General features: G+C 49.0%; 1 protein-coding gene across 1 annotated transcript; it reads right to left on the reverse strand.

Annotated features, from left to right (window-relative positions):
* Positions 1-3,488: 3,488 nt before the first annotated feature.
* Positions 3,489-6,290, reverse strand: CISH (cytokine inducible SH2 containing protein). The gene is made up of 3 exons (XM_075832463.1): positions 6,026-6,290; positions 5,577-5,830; positions 3,489-4,454 (listed from the first exon to the last, which is right to left on the reverse strand). Exons 1-3 carry the CDS (start codon positions 6,070-6,072, stop codon positions 3,952-3,954), a joined length of 804 nt encoding a protein of 267 aa, XP_075688578.1. The 5' UTR covers positions 6,073-6,290; the 3' UTR covers positions 3,489-3,951.
* Positions 6,291-18,138: the final 11,848 nt, after the last annotated feature.

The following is an 18,138-nucleotide window of genomic DNA, read 5'->3' on the forward strand; positions in this document are numbered from 1 at the left end:
GTAGGTAAGGAGGGGGGTAATTAGCGGGTAAAGAGTAGGTAAGGAGGGGGTAAGAAGTCGGTAGAGAGCGGGTAAAGAGTAGGTAAGGAGGGGGTAATTAGCGGGTAAAGAGTAGGTAAGGAGGGGGTAATTAGCGGGTAAGGAGTGGGTAAAGCGTAGGTAAGGAGGGGGTAGTTAGTGGGTAAAGAGTAGGTAAGGAGGGGGGTAATTAGCGGGTAAAGAGTGGGTAGGGAGCGGGTAAAGAACAGGTAAGGAGGGGGTAATTAGCGGGTAAAGAGTAGGTAAGGAGGGGGTAATTAGCGGGTAAGGAGTGGGTAAAGCGTAGGTAAGGAGGGGGTAGTTAGTGGGTAAAGAGTAGGTAAGGAGGGGGGTAATTAGCGGGTAAAGAGTGGGTAGGGAGCGGGTAAAGAACAGGTAAGGAGGGGGTAATTAGCGGGTAAGGAGTGGGTAGTTAGTGGGTAAAGTGTAGGTAAGGAGGGGGGTAATTAGCGGGTAAAGAGTAGGTAAGGAGGGGGTAAGAAGTCGGTAGAGAGCGGGTAAAGAGTAGGTAAGGAGGGGTAATTAGCGGGTAAAGAGTGGGTAAAGCATAGGTAAGGAGGGGGTAGTTAGCGGGTAAGAAGCTTTTTCTTCGTCTCTTTCTCCAGTGACACCTGTAAGTCACAATCACCGTGGACCCCAACACTGTCCTACTCAGGGGGTGACGAGGAGGGCAACAAACTAAACTAAAAGTCTGAGGTTTCCTTTTAGAGGGAATGCAATCTATTTTCTCCCTGTTATCAGCCATTTCCCCACGATCACTACTTTGTGTCACCCGACTGATATCAGCCGCTCCTCTTATAACGCTCCCGCACTATTATAAGCTGTTATAATTTATTTATTTCATACAGAAATGTTGAAAAAGTAAATCCCTGGCGTTGTAGAGGATCAGGTAAGTTCACATCCGTTTTTTCCTGCACGTCTGACGTGTCCATTGATTTCTATGGTCCGGCCGGTCGCCACGTGGTGAAGCTTGTGAATATGTTTTGTGCTTTCTTTTTTTTTTTTCCTTGTCCTGAAATTCGTCTACTGCGCTTTTCTGTACCTTTCCAAAACGTATACCGCGCGTATTATTTATACGTTTTTATTCGTATTGAAGTCAATGGCGACGTATGCGGTCTTAAACCCTACGTTTGCATATGTAAAACGTAAATGTTTTTGTCACCATAAATGGAAAATCTCGACTTTACAAAGTTTGATTTAGCTCAAGAACAAAAAAAGTATACGTTTTTAGAAGAACGGGCACAAAAAAACTCAAGCGTATGTTACAAATTCATACGTTTTTGTAACTTTATAAACGTATACGTCATCGTATACCACAAACGTGTGCACAAGACGAGATGTGAACGTAGCCTTAGAAAGACATGGCGGCTTTCTTCCAAAAACAGCGCCACACCAGTCCTCAGGTTTTAAGTGGTATTGCAGCTCAGTCACATTCATTTTAATGGAACTGAGCTGCAATACCAGACACAACCCATTGACAGGTGTGGCGCTGTTTTTGGAAGAAATCAGTCTTGTTTTTCTATTTTCATAACGGTGGATAAAATAATGTACATAAAACTGTTTAACCCCTTCAGATGCGGGCCAGGACAGGAGAGCGGTGACGTCAGGGGCTCCCTCAGATCTGACAATAGAGGTGTCCGTAGTTGGGGTCCATATGTGGCTCCGGGAGTGTTGTATTGTTGGGGCCCCCGGCGCGGGGTGTATGGCGACGTCCGATGTGAGCGGTTACGTACGTGTTTTCTGCGGACAGATGGAGCAGCTGCCCCGCGCCCGTCACCCTCCCGCCTCGTTCTGTCTTTGCTCAGTTTCTCAGAAAGACACAGCAGAGCGTTTCCTGGTAAACCCTGCGATCAGCGGAGGACGGGGGAGGGGGAGACATATTTGTGTGTCTGTAAAGTATAACTCTGCCCAGGGGGCTGAATGTGGAGAACACAAAGTCATCGGAGGAAAAATTGGCAGCGGAGAGTGGAAGAATACAGGTTTACCTGAGGGACGGACGGCGAGGACGATCCTACGTGAGCGAGGAGAGAAGACGCAATGGAGGGATCGGCGCCGGTTATAACCTCAATGTTAATCCTCCCGCAATATCACCCCAAAAAAAAAAAAAAAACTTCCCCAGAAAATCTCGTCATGTGTCAGGTTATTACAATTCTATTCCCTCTCTGGGAAAGCTGGGTGACCACACATATGGCCGCCAATACAAGGACTGTTACTCAGCTCTCTTAGAACCCTGAGTGACAGATCTCTAGTAATGCAACAAGCGCAGGATGTAGCGCTGCATAACCAGGCAGATTTACTGTTCAGGATTCTGGGAAAGCTGGGTGAAGTTATTATATACATTCCCAGGCAAGAGAGAGGCTCCAGGCGCATTCTGCTGCTTCCCATGATGCTTTGATGTAGATTCAAAATCTCTGGACGAGCTCCCGTCAGCGTTATATATGTGAACCCGTCACCGGACTAATGTATAAAAATGGTGACGACTGGCGGTAAGGGTTAAAGGAAAATCATAAAGTATCGACCTGGCGGAAGCTGAAACTGCTGCGATACATTGTAACAACGTTGCCTCCGTTTTGAAGCAGTTAACCCTTAGTGCTCTGCAGCCGGCGATTATTTCACATTCTTACATTTTTCTATTAAGCGGCTGAAAATCCCCCCCCCCCCCTAAAAAATGAATTTCACGTAATCAGTAAAAGGTTCACGCGCCGGCTGAAGGATTTGTACGGGTTGTATTCGGGATATTGTAAAACCCATTAAAACATGGAAATCCCAGTTGATCCCAGTGCTGAGGAGTAGACTGGTGAAGTGGCCGGGCAATATGCTGGGAGTTGTAGTTCCGTTTCCATGGTTATAGTAATGTAATAACATGGACATCCGTATTGTACATTTCTACATCCTATCTATCTCTGGGAAAGCTGGATAACCAATATGGCCGCCATTACATCTCACACAGGGACTGGCCGCTTTCTCAGACCCCTGATTGCCAAATCTGTCTCGTTCTGTAGCGTTACAGGTGCGGAGGGGTCGCGGTATAACTGGTCACGTTTACTATTTAGGCCCCATGCACACGACCGTAAAATCGCCTGTAATTACAGCCCATTCATTTCTATGTCCCACGGACGCCTTCCTGTATGTCTGGGAGGGGTCGGTGCCGTAGAAACCTGCCCAAAAAAACAGGACATGTCCTATTTTTTTTTATTTTACGGACCGTGCTCCTATACTTTATAATAACGGCCGACTGTCCGCCGCCGGCTGTGCCCGTAAATACAGGTCGTAATTACGGGACCGGTCGTGTGCATGAAGCCTTAGATCTGTAGGAAATCTGTGAGTCCATGCGGGCGATGTCATGGCGGCCATATCGGGTGTCACCCAGCTTTTCAGAAGATCAGGATATTTTAGAAGGAAAGGCGCTTTAAATAGTCGGGGGGATTAAAGAAACCAGAACTCAAACATTACTAAAAAAATCCTATTTATTGTCATGTCCGGCGGCCTGACGGAAAGATTCCTCCGACATCATCACGACGTCACCACGAAAGTGTCGCTCTGCCCGGTCTTATCAGGGCGCAGCAGAAGCTTTGTGACGACAGGCGTCCACAGTGGTCTAACCCCCGGCAGCGATCAGTCAGCGACTACGCCCAACGAACAAGTCCAGACAGTAGCCGGGTCCTCTGGGTAGTTTCAGCGTATCTCGTGGTGTAGTCATGAGGGTATAATCCACGGCTGGCACCGGTTCAGAGGGCAGGTGAGCCCGCACTGTGACTCATCCAATGACAGAGCAACAAGTATAAACCCCCCAGAAAATAAAAAAACAGCCGGGTGTGGGGATATTATAATAAATACGGTGATTATGTACAATCTGGGACGACTGGCCCCTCCGCGGGATGTGGGTGTAAAGTACTGACAGCCCTGGAAGAATCAGAGCTGGAATGGGTACCGCTGCAGGTAGTCCACCATCCGCCTGGGTAGGGGCAGTCCTGTGAGGTCTGAGCCTGGCGCCGCGCTGCGGTTTATCTGTAGGCGGCACAGGTGCTGCAGGCTCGGGCTTTCTCCGCTTCGATGGAGGGGTCGTAGGAGTTTGAGATGCACAGCGGCTGGTTCTTTCAGGGAGGTGGGTGCGGGGGGCGGCGGGCTGACGGGGTCCTTAGAGCTGTCGGAGCTGCAGGACGAGACGTAATATTGTACCAGACTGACGACGTCCGGGAAGGAGAGGATCCGCGGCTTAGACAGCCAATTAGAGTCCAGCCTGAAGAGACTGTCTGAGTACTCGATGCGAACGTTCGTAGGCCCGCGGTTCGTCCGGACGGATAAAGTAAAGAGGTAACTGGGGTGAGTGCTGTCCCGCACCAGGAAGACGCCTTCCGCCATTTTCTGGAGTCGCTGTTTGGCCTCTGTGGCTGTAATAGGTCCCCAGTACCAACCTGAGAGGGGGAGAGAGAGCGAGATGTAAGAACCACAATGTCAATATTACTTCTATCTGCTTCTGGGAAAGCTGGGTGACATCCAATATGGCCTCCAGTACAGGTCCCACAACCGTTGTCACTCAGCTTTCCCAGTCTCCTGAACAGTAATCTAGTAAAGCAGCGACATATCTGGTGCTCCAGTGTTGTGGCCTAACGGGGCAGATTTCCATTCGGGGTTCCGCAAAGCCGAGTAACAGGTAGAACTAAGAAACGTCTGAATAGGATTTGTGACGAGGACGAGGACTCTGCAGCGCCGAACAAGAATTGACAAAAATTCGAATACAATTTATAGCAAAAAAATCGACAAAATTGTGTCCAGGATTTTGGGGTTAAACACGGAGATAATTTGCGGAGAGAACTTTCTGTCATGTTCCATGTGACGCCATTAAAGGGACGGCCGCGGCTCCCAAACACGATCGTCTGCCAGCATTGTAAACGTGGCCGCTCGCGTCTATGAATATACGGGAAATCCGAGCTCATCCGACCGTAACTGCGGCAAACGAGACGTCGAACCACAAAAGTGAAAATAATGTTTCATTCGTTTATCATTTCTTTAAAAATATTTTGGAGGTTTTTCTTTTTATTCGTCGTACTTTATGCGTGATACTTAACGGCGCCGGACCTCTCCCTCGTCTTTGCGTTCGTGTCATACACCGCGGCCGCTCATACGGGCGCAACGATCAGATATTTGTGAATATTTTGTTACAATTCTCTTTACTTTAAACTTTTCACTTTAACTATTAAAATTCCATGAATTTAGATTAAATATCAGCGCCCCTCCCCCTTTTCTAATTCCAGAGGGTCCTAATCCTCGCCCAGTCTAATGCGCCAATGTGTGTTGTGTCAGTCGTGTGATGACCCAGTAAACACACGGACGTCTGGTGACCGGTGCCAGATGTCGCCTCTTCTAAGCAATATAATAAATGTGATGGAGATGATTAGACTAGTAAATAATCTGCCGGGGTCACAATATAAATACAGGAAAGGGACACCCCGTTTTTGTGGATACGCTGTCCCTTTAAATATTCATTTACCCCAATTTAAAGTTTCGCTTCCTCTGTAGTCGTACTGGGGTCTTACCAGATTCTCGGAGATAGCAGAACGTCTTGGCGATGCAGAGCAGATCTTCCTCTGGGTCCCTGACGTTGTCCTGAGGAGGTGGCGGAGGCCGCTGGGGCTCTGTCGTCCTCGGGGGCAACTCAGGCGCATTCGGTGATTGCCCCGGGCAGGCTGGAGGGTTGAGGGGGTGCATGACTTGGTCGGCCGTAAAGCCCGGGACCCCCACACAAGATGAAGGTCGACAAACCCTCTGCTCTGCCAACAGGCTCTGTGGACTGGAATAGAGAGAGGGATGTTAGACAGACGCAGGTCTAGAAGACTTTGGTGCATCAGAAAAAATATTCTATAGGAAAACACATGACGTGCGGTGTCCTTCGGAGCAACACAATAAACGAAGACACGTCACGTTCTGGGCGCTGTGGAACGGGTCGGCGCTATCGGAAGAACGGATAATAAACAAGGCGTCTTACCCTCTCACACAAAGAATCATGTCCGTCCAGGAGGAGCGGAACGGCATAAGAGTCCCACGGCAAAGAAACGGCTCGATACCACGACAGGGGGGGATAGTACGAAAATCGAAGCCTTGTCTGCCAGTCGTCTTGTGACCGGTGCTCAGTGGCGGCGCACACTGTATCCTCTCCGAGCGCTGCGATCCAGCTCCGTGCTGCCGCGTCTATATATAGTTGCATTGGGTGTGTGTCTGTTTTGTTCCAGTGTAACAGCAGAACTCGGCTAATAGATTTCCAAGAACTTTCCAGGAAAAATGGGCTGAACTATGTAAATCCACCAATGGCTGGGGGCCGGAGGAGGAGTGGCCCCGTCGCTGCTGCCAGCCCTGGGAGGGGTCTGCGTTGCCTGCTGCCATCCTCAGACGCTGGGGCGATAGGAAGGGCTGCAGAGCAAGGTGGTCGGCCATGCTTCCTGCGCACAGGGCTCATGCCGCGGCAACCAACTGGTTAAACTGGCCCCTGCCGGCACTGGAAGGGTTAAGGGAGGGGGCTCTTTACTTTTTTTTTTTTTTTTCCTTCCATTTCCAGGGAATTGGTTTGATTCCAGAAATTCCACTGGACATTCTTCATCTGCTGCTTCCCTGCGTTACGCGGTTCCTCCGGCACGTTGGCCTATATATAGCTGGACAAGCAGCGGAAGTGGCCTCGTGTCTCAGAGACTGGGGGTGGTGGGCACCTCACACCTCCTGTGGGCCAGCAAAACATATTAAGACGAGTCTGGGGCCTGGTTGTGTCCCGCTGCCCACCAATGACGTCACCTGCCATCGTAGATGATGTCATCGCGCTGTGTAGTGACGCATTAATAGGTTAATTGGCACCAGTGTCTGAGAACGGGAGATTAGATTGTATGTGAGATTAGATTGTATGTGGGTGGATCTGCCCACTTCTAATGCTGCTATTCTCATATATTGCGGGGGTTCTTTAGGTCTCCCACAAGGTTAAGGGCCCAGCGCAACCTCTGCAACCCTTCTCACAATGATATGAAGCGGAGGCGATTGGAGAAAGGGGCGTTTACAAAGGTGATCGCAGCTCGCAGTCATTACATTCCGGGGAGTGGGGCTCTTGTCATTGTCTGGGTCCTGGTGTCCCGCTTTTTTTTTTAGGGATCAAAACCTGGAATCTACAAATTACAACCTAAACGGGTGCGATTTTCTCCCCTCCCCCCAATAATCTAAAGGCCAGTAAACAGACTTGGCAGACAGATTATAATATTTTCCCCTCCCCACTTTGCGGTCCCTCAGCCAATTGGAAGAATGAGAATGATCACATGAGTCCAGGTGTTAGGTGGGCGGGGCTTATCTGGATTGGCCATTTAGTGGGTCCATCAGTGCCCATTAGTTCCGGTTTGTCTAAAGATGCCAGGTCTAAGGAGAGTCAGGTACCAATGTTTGAAGCCATAGACTCCTCCCCTTTCAGTGGCCACGCCCTTGTGACAATTTTAAGCCGTAAAGCAAATCTATCGGCGTACGCTAGAAACAAGCGCCATGTTATCTAGGAATCGAACAATTTTTTTTCCCTAAATTCTGACAATGAAAACATTCCAGGTCATGGCATAACCAATTGGTGCCATGGGTATCATCTCATTACACCAGTCCTAATGCTGGAGCAGTCACACCGGCGCCACTCCAAGTCAAGATGCAACAGATTTACGAATTGGGTGGAAGATTCTAGAAATATCGGCAGAAGCTGACATTTGGAAAACAAAGGCATCGTATAACCCTCTCTATTGATACTTTATAGGAAGGTTTGTATAATGAGAATGGGTCCACCAGGTGAGGTGGGAGGTACGCGGCGGGAGGTACGCGGCGGGAGGTACGCGGCGGGAGGTACGCGGCGGGAGGTACGCGGCAGGAGGTACGAGGTGGGAGGTACGCGGCGTTAGGTACGAGGTGGGTGGTACGCGGTGGGATGTACGAGGTGGGTGGTACGCGGTGGGAGGTACGCGGTGGCAGGTACGAGGTGGGTGGTACGCGGCGGGAGGTACCTCTCGTGAAGATATGACCTCTGATTAACTCCTGATATTTTAATGATCTGGTTTGAGCTGACGTCACAGGTGACCTGGGTTATGACCGAGCTGAACCTGCGGGTGATGGTGCGGACCCCACCTGGCATATTGTTCTACTGGCATCTCATTAAACACAATTATCTTTGTGTCGTTCCTCAGGAGATTTCGGTCCAACAGAACTAAAACGAGATTACTCCTAGTTATTTCTAGGGTTCGTATTCCTCTATCAATGATACAAGTAAATAGAAGAACATGGTGCCATGCTTTGAGGGTGGGACTTAGAAAAGGGGTGGGGCTTAGTGATTCTGGTCTCCAATTGCAGACAGAGCAGTAGGCGAGGGCTCCTGCTGCAGCCAGTTGCCTTACAGCCAGAGACAGGCTTGTGAGAAGGAGGAAAAATGGCCGATCACGTGGAATACAGAAAAACTCTCATTACGTATCCTGAGACAAAATCGGATCAAAGGAAATTATTTTAATGGGGAAGGGGTTTTGCTGGGATTTTTTGGGGAGAATTTTCTACTTTAAATATTCCATTAAAAGGGCTCATCCTCTCTTCTTCACGATAAAACCTTCTGTAACTTTCTAATGTACTGTGTGCTGCAATATTTTCAAGATCTCTGCTCGCTGTCAGTGAATAGAAACACTATTGATGGTATCCAATCCATAACCTGAGCAGCCTGGACTCCAGATTACTAAATTTTACCTACACTGACACATTGTAACAGACTGATGTGCCGCGATTACGCCTCTATCGATGTCATCTGGAACTTGTTTTATCATGCAGGTCATACATTTGTCTCGTGAAATATACGTCAACGGAGGAATGCACAAAATCTAGAGACCTTCCCCCACAGCAGATGGCAACCCCAAATTTTTCGGTAGTACAGAGCTTGATCTTAAGACAGTCACAGGTGGGGGGGGGGGAGGATTTACAAACACCCGGGTCTTCTGACAGTAGATTCTGTTTTATTATTCAAAAATAGTAGGAAAAAGTATGAAACGTCAGTAAAACGGAAGTTCTTGTTTGGATCCAGTTCATTGTAGTATTATTATGATGAGTAGAGGTGACGTCAATAATAAGCCTGCGGGAAATCACTACTGTCCTGCTTGTGCTGTTAGTGGCAGCCTGTATTCAGTAGGTCGTTTATGGCAGCTTGTGCTTCCTGCAGAAAAAAAACTCATTCAGATGAATGGAACTGATTTTCAGTCGCAAAAATTTCTGCAACAAAATCTGCAGCGTGTGCAGGGGGACCAAGAATGTCATTGCCGGCAGTTCCCTGCACGCTCTCACCGTGTCCTGCCAACTGTGTATTTAGTCTGTTGCAAACACCAGATCCAAGATCTAAGGCCTCATGCACACGACCGTAGTGTTTTTCTGGTCCGCAAATTCCAGGACCGTGTTCCGTGAAATGTCATCCGCAGTTCATCCGTATGTAATCCGCAAAATGCGGATGAAAAAAAAAAAGCCTAGGTAAAACAGGATGACGACAGAACTCATTCCCGGTCGTCACCTAGCAACACTTCCGCAAATTCGCAAAACTGCGGATGACACACGGAGGTGTATCCGCAATTTCCACGGGCCCATTGACTTTTATTGGCATGTCCGCATCGAATTTGCGGCCCGTAATAAGACATGTCCTGAGTTTCTGCGGCACGGATTTGCGGACATGCGGGGACCCGTGAAAACACGGATAGTGTGTATGGGCCCATAGAAATGAATGGGTCCGCAATTCTCCCGTGGATTTGCGGGGGAATTGCGGACGCAAAAACACGGTCGTGTGCATGGGGCCTAAGTCCTGAAATCCATATAATGATGAGTAAGCTGCTCTGGTGGGCTTCCTAAACAAGTGGTTTGTATATCAAGTGGAGTTACAAAAACCGGAGTTGAAAGGAGGAGTTGAAGCCCCAGTAAGTCCACTGATAGCAACACCGCAGAAGAAATGCCTCCCGATCTGACCCCCTTAGACTTTTATCTTTGGGGTCATCTGAAGACAATTGTCTATGCTGTGAAGATACGAGATGTGCAGCAACTGAAACTACGGATACTGGAAGCCTGTGCTAGCATTTCTTCTGCGGTGTTGCTATCAGTGTGTGAAGAGGGCGGCATTGACAATCCAACACAATGGGCAGCACTTTGAACACATTTTATGAGTGGTCAGAAACTTGTAAATAACTCATGAAAGAATAAAGTAACGTTAAAACCGAGCACACCGTTGTTTTTCTTGTGAAATTCTCGATAAGTTTGATGTGTCACATGACCCTCTTCCCATTGAAAAAACTAAAGTTGGATACAAAATGGCCGACTTCAAAATGGCCGCCATGGTCAACAACCAGCTTGAAAAGTTTCCCCCCTCCCATATACTAATGTGCCACAAACAGGAAGTTAATATCACCAACCATTCCCATTTTATTTAGTTGTATCCATATAAATGGCCCACCCTGTATAGACCCCCCAATATAACTGAGGAGATGGAAGGTCAGATATATAAACAGATGGAGCGGGCTGCACAGGCGGGTACTGTAGTGATAATGGGAGATTTTAATTTCCGGGATATTAATTGGTGTCATGGTTCGGCTTCAACTGCAAAGGGGAGACATTTCCTCAACCTGTTGCAGGAAAATTTTATGGGCCAGTTTGTGGAAGACCCGACTAGAGGTGAAGCTCTGTTGGATCTGGTCATTTCTAATAATGCAGAGCTTGTTGGGAATGTCAATGTTCGTGAAAACCTCGGTAACAGTGATCATAATATAGTTACATTTTACCTATACTGTAAAAAACAAACGCAGGCTGGGAGGGCAAAAACATTTAATTTTAAGAAAGCCAATTTCCCCAGGATGAGGGCTGCAATTCAGGATATAGACTGGGAAGAACTAATGTCAAATAATGGAACAAATGATAAATGGGAGATTTTCAAATCTACTTTGAGTTATTATAGTGCAAAATGTATTCCTACAGGTAATAAGTATAAACGACTCAAATTAAACCCCACATGGCTTACACCTTCTGTGAAAGGGGCAATACATGACAAAAAAAGGGCATTTAAAAAATACAAATCTGAGGGTACAGCTGTAGCCTTTCTAAAATATAAAGAGCTTAATAAAATCTGTAAAAATGTAATAAAATTAGCAAAAATACAAAATGAAAGGCAGGTGGCCAAGGATAGTAAAACAAATCCTAAAAAATTCTTCAAGCATATAAATGCTAAAAAGCCAAGGTCTGAACATGTAGGACCCCTAGATAATGGTAATGGGGAGTTGATCACAGGGGATCAAGAGAAGGCAGAGTTACTAAATGGGTTCTTTAGCTCTGTATATACAACAGAAGAAAGAGCAGCTGATGTAGCCGGTGCCAGTGCTGAGGAGCTGATGTGGCCGCTGCCAGTGCTGAGGAGCTGATGTAGAAGGTGACAGTGCTGAGGAGCTGATGTACCCGGTGACAGTGCTGAGGAGCTGATGTAGAAGGTGACAGTGCTGAGGAGCTGATGTGGCCGCTGCCAGTGCTGAGGAGCTGATGTACCCGGTGACAGTGCTGAGGAGCTGATGTACCCGGTGACAGTGCTGAGGAGCTGATGTAGAAGGTGACAGTGCTGAGGAGCTGATGTACCCGGTGACAGTGCTGAGGAGCTGATGTAGAAGGTGATAGTGCTGAGGAGCTGATGTAGAAGGTGACAGTGCTGAGGAGCTGATGTACCCGGTGACAGTGCTGAGGAGCTGATGTAGAAGGTGACAGTGCTGAGGAGCTGATGTGGCCGCTGCCAGTGCTGAGGAGCTGATGTACCCGGTGACAGTGCTGAGGAGCTGATGTACCCGGTGACAGTGCTGAGGAGCTGATGTAGAAGGTGACAGTGCTGAGGAGCTAATGTACCCGGTGACAGTGCTGAGGAGCTGATGTACCCGGTTACAGTGCTGAGGAGCTGATGTAGAAGGTGACAGTGCTGAGGAGCTGATGTACCCGGTGACAGTGCTGAGGAGCTGATGTAGAAGGTGACAGTGCTGAGGAGCTGATGTGGCCGCTGCCAGTGCTGAGGAGCTGATGTAGAAGGTGACAGTGCTGAGGAGCTGATGTGGCCGCTGCCAGTGCTGTGGAGCTGATGTAGAAGATGACAGTGCTGAGGAGCTGATGTAGAAGGTGACAGTGCTGAGGAGCTGATGTAGAAGGTGACAGTGCTGAGGAGCTGATGTGGCCGCTGCCAGTGCTGAGGAGCTGATGTGGCCAGTGCTGAGGAGCTGATGTGGCCGCTGCCAGTGCTGAGGAGCTGATGTGGCCAGTGCTGAGGAGCTGATGTGGCCGCTGCTAGTGCTGAGGAGCTGATGTAGCCGCTGCCAGTGCTGAGGAGCTGATGTAGCCGCTGCCAGTGCTGAGGGGCTGATGTGGCCGCTGCCAGTGCTGAGGAGCTGATGTAGAAGGTGACAGTGCTGAGGAGCTGATGTGGCCGCTGCCAGTGCTGAGGAGCTGATGTGGCCAGTGCTGAGGAGCTGATGTGGCCGCTGCCAGTGCTGAGGAGCTGATGTGGCCAGTGCTGAGGAGCTGATGTGGCCGCTGCTAGTGCTGAGGAGCTGATGTAGCCGCTGCCAGTGCTGAGGAGCTGATGTAGCCGCTGCCAGTGCTGAGGGGCTGATGTGGCCGCTGCCAGTGCTGAGGAGCTGATGTAGAAGGTGACAGTGCTGAGGAGCTGATGTGGCCGCTGCCAGTGCTGAGGAGCTGATGTAGAAGGTGACAGTGCTGAGGAGCTGATGTGGCCGCTGCCAGTGCTGAGGAGCTGATGTGGCCGCTGCCAGTGCTGAGGAGCTGATGTACCCGGTGACAGTGCTGAGGAGCTGATGTACCCGGTGACAGTGCTGAGGAGCTGATGTAGAAGGTGACAGTGCTGAGGAGCTAATGTACCCGGTGACAGTGCTGAGGAGCTGATGTACCCGGTGACAGTGCTTAGGAGCTGATGTAGAAGGTGACAGTGCTGAGGAGCTGATGTACCCGGTGACAGTGCTGAGGAGCTGATGTAGAAGGTGACAGTGCTGAGGAGCTGATGTGGCCGCTGCCAGTGCTGAGGAGCTGATGTAGAAGGTGACAGTGCTGAGGAGCTGATGTGGCCGCTGCCAGTGCTGTGGAGCTGATGTAGAAGGTGACAGTGCTGAGGAGCTGATGTAGAAGGTGACAGTGCTGAGGAGCTGATGTAGAAGGTGACAGTGCTGAGGAGCTGATGTGGCCGCTGCCAGTGCTTAGGAGCTGATGTGGCCGCTGCCAGTGCTGAGGAGCTGATGTGGCCGCTGCCAGTGCTGAGGAGCTGATGTAGAAGGTGACAGTGCTGAGGAGCTGATGTGGCCGCTGCCAGTGCTGAGGAGCTGATGTAGCCGCTGCCAGTGCTGAGGAGCTGATGTAGCCGCTGCCAGTGCTGAGGGGCTGATGTGGCCGCTGCCAGTGCTGAGGAGCTGATGTAGAAGGTGACAGTGCTGAGGAGCTGATGTGGCCGCTGCCAGTGCTGAGGAGCTGATGTAGAAGGTGACAGTGCTGAGGAGCTGATGTGGCCGCTGCCAGTGCTGAGGAGCTGATGTGGCCGCTGCCAGTGCTGAGGAGCTGATGTAGCCGCTGCCAGTGCTGAGGAGCTGATGTAGCCGGTGCCAGTGCTGTTAATATATCAGTTGATATACTGAATTGGATGAATGTAGATATGGTCCAAGCTAAATAAAATAAAATAAATGTGCACAAGGCCCCGGGACCAGATGGGTTACACCCTAGAATTCTTAAAGAGCTTAGTTCAGTTATTTCTGTCCCCCTCTTCATAATATTCAGAGAATCTCTAGTGACTGGTATAGTGCCAAGGGACTGGCGCAGCGCAAATGTGGTGCCTATTTTCAAAAAGGGCTCTAGGTCTTCCCCGGGTAATTATAGACCAGTAAGCTTAACATCCATTGTGGGAAAAATGTTTGAGGGGCTATTGAGGGACTATATACAGGATTATGTGACAATAAATAGTATTATAAGTGACAGCCAGCACGGTTTTACTAAGGACAGAAGTTGTCAAACTAACCTAATCTGTTTTTATGAAGAGGTAAGCAGAAGCCTAGACAGAGGGGCCGCTGTGGATATAGTGTCTATATGAGGGGTGAGCAGAAGCCTAGACAGAGGGGCCGCTGTGGATATAGTGTTTATATGAGGGGTGAGGAGAAGCCTAGACAGAGGGGCCGCTGTGGATATAGTGTTTATATGAGGGGTGAGGAGAAGCCTAGACAGAGGGGCCGCTGTGGATATAGTGTTTATATGAGGGGTGAGGAGAAGCCTAGACAGAGGGGCCGCTGTGGATATAGTGATTATATGAGAGGTGAGCAGAAGCCTAGACAGAGGGGCCGCTGTGGATATAGTGTCTATATGAGGGGTGAGCAGAAGCCTAGACAGAGGGGCCGCTATGGATATAGTGTTTATATGAGAGGTGAGGAGAAGCCTAGACAGAGGGGCCGCTGTGGATATAGTGCCTATATGAGGGGTGAGCAGAAGCCTAGACAGAGGGGCCTCTGTGGATATAGTGTTTATATGAGGGGTGAGTAGAAGCCTAGACAGAGGGGCCGCTGTGGATATAGTGTTTATATGAGGGGTGAGGAGAAGCCTAGACAGAGGGGCCGCTGTGGATATAGTGATTATATGAGGGGTGAGCAGAAGCCTAGACAGAGGGGCTGCTGTGGATATAGTGTCTATATGAGGGGTGAGCAGAAGCCTAGACAGAGGGGCCGCTATGGATATAGTGTTTATATGAGAGGTGAGGAGAAGCCTAGACAGAGGGGCCGCTGTGGATATAGTGTCTATATGAGGGGTGAGCAGAAGCCTAGACAGAGGGGCCGCTATGGATATAGTGTTTATACGAGAGGTGAGGAGAAGCCTAGACAGAGGGGCCGCAGTGGATATAGTGTCTATATGAGGGGTGAGCAGAAGCCTAGACAGAGGGGCCGCTATGGATATAGTGTTTATATGAGAGGTGAGGAGAAGCCTAGACAGAGGGGCCGCTGTGGATATAGTGTCTATATGAGGGGTGAGCAGAAGCCTAGACAGAGGGGCTGCTATGGATATAGTGTTTATATGAGAGGTGAGGAGAAGCCTAGACAGAGGGGCCGCTGTGGATATGATTATATGAGAGGTGAGGAGAAGCCTAGACAGAGGGGCCGCTGTGGATATAATGATTATATGAGAGGTGAAAAGAAGCCTAGACAGAGGGGCCGCTGTGGATTTAGTGTTTTTGGACTTTGCAAAGGCATTTGACACTGTCCCTCATAGACGTCTAATGGGTAAATTAAGGACTATAGGTTTAGAAATTAGAGTTTGTAATTGGATTGAGAATTGGCTCAAGGACCGTATCCAGAGAGTTGTGGTCAATGATTCCTACTCTGAATGGTCCCCAGTTATAAGTGGTGACCCCAGGGTTCAGTGCTGGGACCCCTATTATTCAACTTATTTATTAATGATATAGAAGATGGGATTAATAGCACTATTTCTATTTTTGCAGATGACACCAAGCTATGTAATATAGTTCAGTCTATGGAAGATGTTCATGAATTGCAGGCAGATTTAAACAAACTAAGTGTTTGGGCGTCCACTTGGCAGATGAAGTTTAATGTAGATAAATGTAAAGTTATGCATCTGGGTACGAACAACCTGCACGCATCATATGTCCTAGGGGGAGCTACACTGGGGGAGTCACTTGTTGAGAAGGATCTGGGTGTAATAATCTGCAGCATCATATGTCCTAGGGGGAGCTACACTGGGGGAGTCACTTGTAGAGAAGGATCTGGGAGTAATAATCTGCAGCATCATATGTCCTAGGGGGAGCTACACTGGGGGAGTCACTTGTAGAGAAGGATCTGGGAGTAATAATCTGCAGCATCATATGTCCTAGGGGGAGCTACACTGGCGGATTCACTTGTTGAGAAGGATCTGGGTGTACTTGTAAATCATAAACTAAATAACAGCATGCAGTGTCAATCAGCTGCTTCAAAGGCCAGCAGGATATTGTCGTGTATTATAGAGGCATGGACTCGCGGGACAGGGATGTAATATTACCACTTTACAAAGCATTAGTGAGGCCTCATCTAGAATATGCAGTTCAGTTCTGGGCTCCAGTTCATAGAAAGAATGAAAAATACAAAGAAGAGCAACGAAGCTAATTAGGGGCGCCGAGAATCTAAGTTATGAGGAAAGATTGAAAGAACTAAACCTATTTAGCCTTGAAAAAAGACGACTAAGGGGGACATGATTAACTTATATAAATATATTAATGGCACATACAAAAAATATGGTGAAATCCTGTTCCATGTAAAACCCCCTCAAAAAACAAGGGGGCGCTCCCTCCGTCTGGAGAAAAAAGGTTCAACCTGCAGAAGCGGCAAGTCTTCTTTACTGTGAGAACTGTGAATCTATGGAATAGCCACCGCAGGAGCCGTCACAGCAGGGACAGGAGACACCGCAGGAGCTGGTCACAGCAGGGACAGTAGACACCGCAGGAGCCGTCACAGCAGGGACAGTAGACACCGCAGGAGCCGTCACAGCAGGGACAGTAGATACCGCAGGAGCTGGTCACAGCAGGGACAGTAGACACCGCAGGAGCCGTCACAGCAGGGACAGTAGACACCGCAGGAGCCGTCACAGCAGGGACAGTAGATACCGCAGGAGCCGTCACAGCAGGGACAGTAGAAACCGCAGGAGCCGTCACAGCAGGGACAGTAGACACCGCAGGAGCCGTCACAGCAGGGACAGTAGACCCCGCAGGAGCCGTCACAGCAGGGACAGTAGACACCGCAGGAGCCGTCACAGCAGGGACAGTAGACACCGCAGGAGCCGTCACAGAAGGACAGGAGATGCTGCAAAAAAGACAAAGATCATTTCCTAGAACAAAAAAATATTAGCTCCTATGTGTAGAAATGTTTCCCGTCCCTTTTCCCTTCCCTTGGTTGAACTTGATGGACATGTGTCTTTTTTCAGCCGTACTAACTATGTAGGGTCCCATGCACACGGCCGCAGATTTCGTCAGTAATTACGGACCCATTCATTTCTAAGGCCTGTATATTTCCGGGAAGGTGTCCGTGCTGTAGAAAGGCTCCGCAAATGAAAGGACATGTCCTATTTTTTGCTTTTTACGGACCGCGCTCCTATACTTTATATGAGACCTCGAGGCGAAAATGCGGGTGGCTGTCAGTGGCCGGTCGTGCCCGTAATCACGGACTGTGATTACGGGCACGGTTGTTTACATGGGGACTTATTTTGTAAATCCTTTGCTTTACTTTACTGATGAGTTACATCATGTATTCTACTCCAGTCACCTCCAGAGCTGCATTCACAATTCTGATACCCTGTATTCTCTCAGACTGCAGAAGCTTCTATTTAGTTTCTCCTTAGTGCTGGCTCAGTGAATATATAGAGCATACTCTGTGCTGTGCTGCATTGTGGAATATGTAGTGTTTCCACCAGAAATTGTACAGAAGATAAATGGATGAAATAGAGGACAATCCCGCAGAAAGCGTTATAGCAGTGTGAATGCAGCTCTGGATGTGACGTGATGCTTTATGCTGGGCTGCTACTAATAGGTGGGAACTTATATCTTTCAGCTTGTGGTGTGGTCTAATGTGTCTAATGTGCGCCAAATGTATAAAACGGGTCCAACAAACTGCCGGCCTGCACCAGATGAGAGGGGGGACCTGACCGGATCCACGTGAGGACGGATAATGACAGGAAGGAGTGCAATCCTGCAGCGTTTGGGGTAAGTTGGACTTTGTCGCCCTCTGGTGGTTCATGAGGGAGAAACAAGCGGAAGAAAATCTCTGGGATCATTCACATTTCGGGTCCGTTTTCTTGCCAAATATGTAATCGGATGTCAACTGAGGGAAGAAGGAAAGGTCGAGGAAAACGGACCATAAATGTAAGTGCCTGTTCACATCAGCGTTGGCTTTCCGTTCCGGGGTTCCGTCGGAGGTTTACGTCGGGTGAACCCCTCCACGGAAAGTCAAACTGAAACCACAGCTTCCGTTTCAGTCACCATTCCGGCAGGTTTCCGTTTCAACGACGGAATCAAGAGCGGAGTCGACTGAACCC

The sequence above is a fragment of the Rhinoderma darwinii genome, chromosome 7, assembly GCF_050947455.1.
Source record: "Rhinoderma darwinii isolate aRhiDar2 chromosome 7, aRhiDar2.hap1, whole genome shotgun sequence".
Taxonomy (NCBI): domain Eukaryota; kingdom Metazoa; phylum Chordata; class Amphibia; order Anura; family Rhinodermatidae; genus Rhinoderma; species Rhinoderma darwinii.

Bases quoted from the DNA above. Each gene is read 5' to 3' on its own strand.
- CISH (XM_075832463.1), bottom strand. From the start codon at position 6,072: ATGCCGTTCCGCTCCTCCTGGACGGACATGATTCTTTGTGTGAGAGG. The intron at 5,831-6,025 runs GTAAGACGCCTT...TCTCTATTCCAG, and splicing joins ATGATTCTTTGTGTGAGAGG to TCCACAGAGCCTGTTGGCAG. The intron at 4,455-5,576 runs GTAAGACCCCAG...TCCCCCTCTCAG, and splicing joins CTGCTATCTCCGAGAATCTG to GTTGGTACTGGGGACCTATT.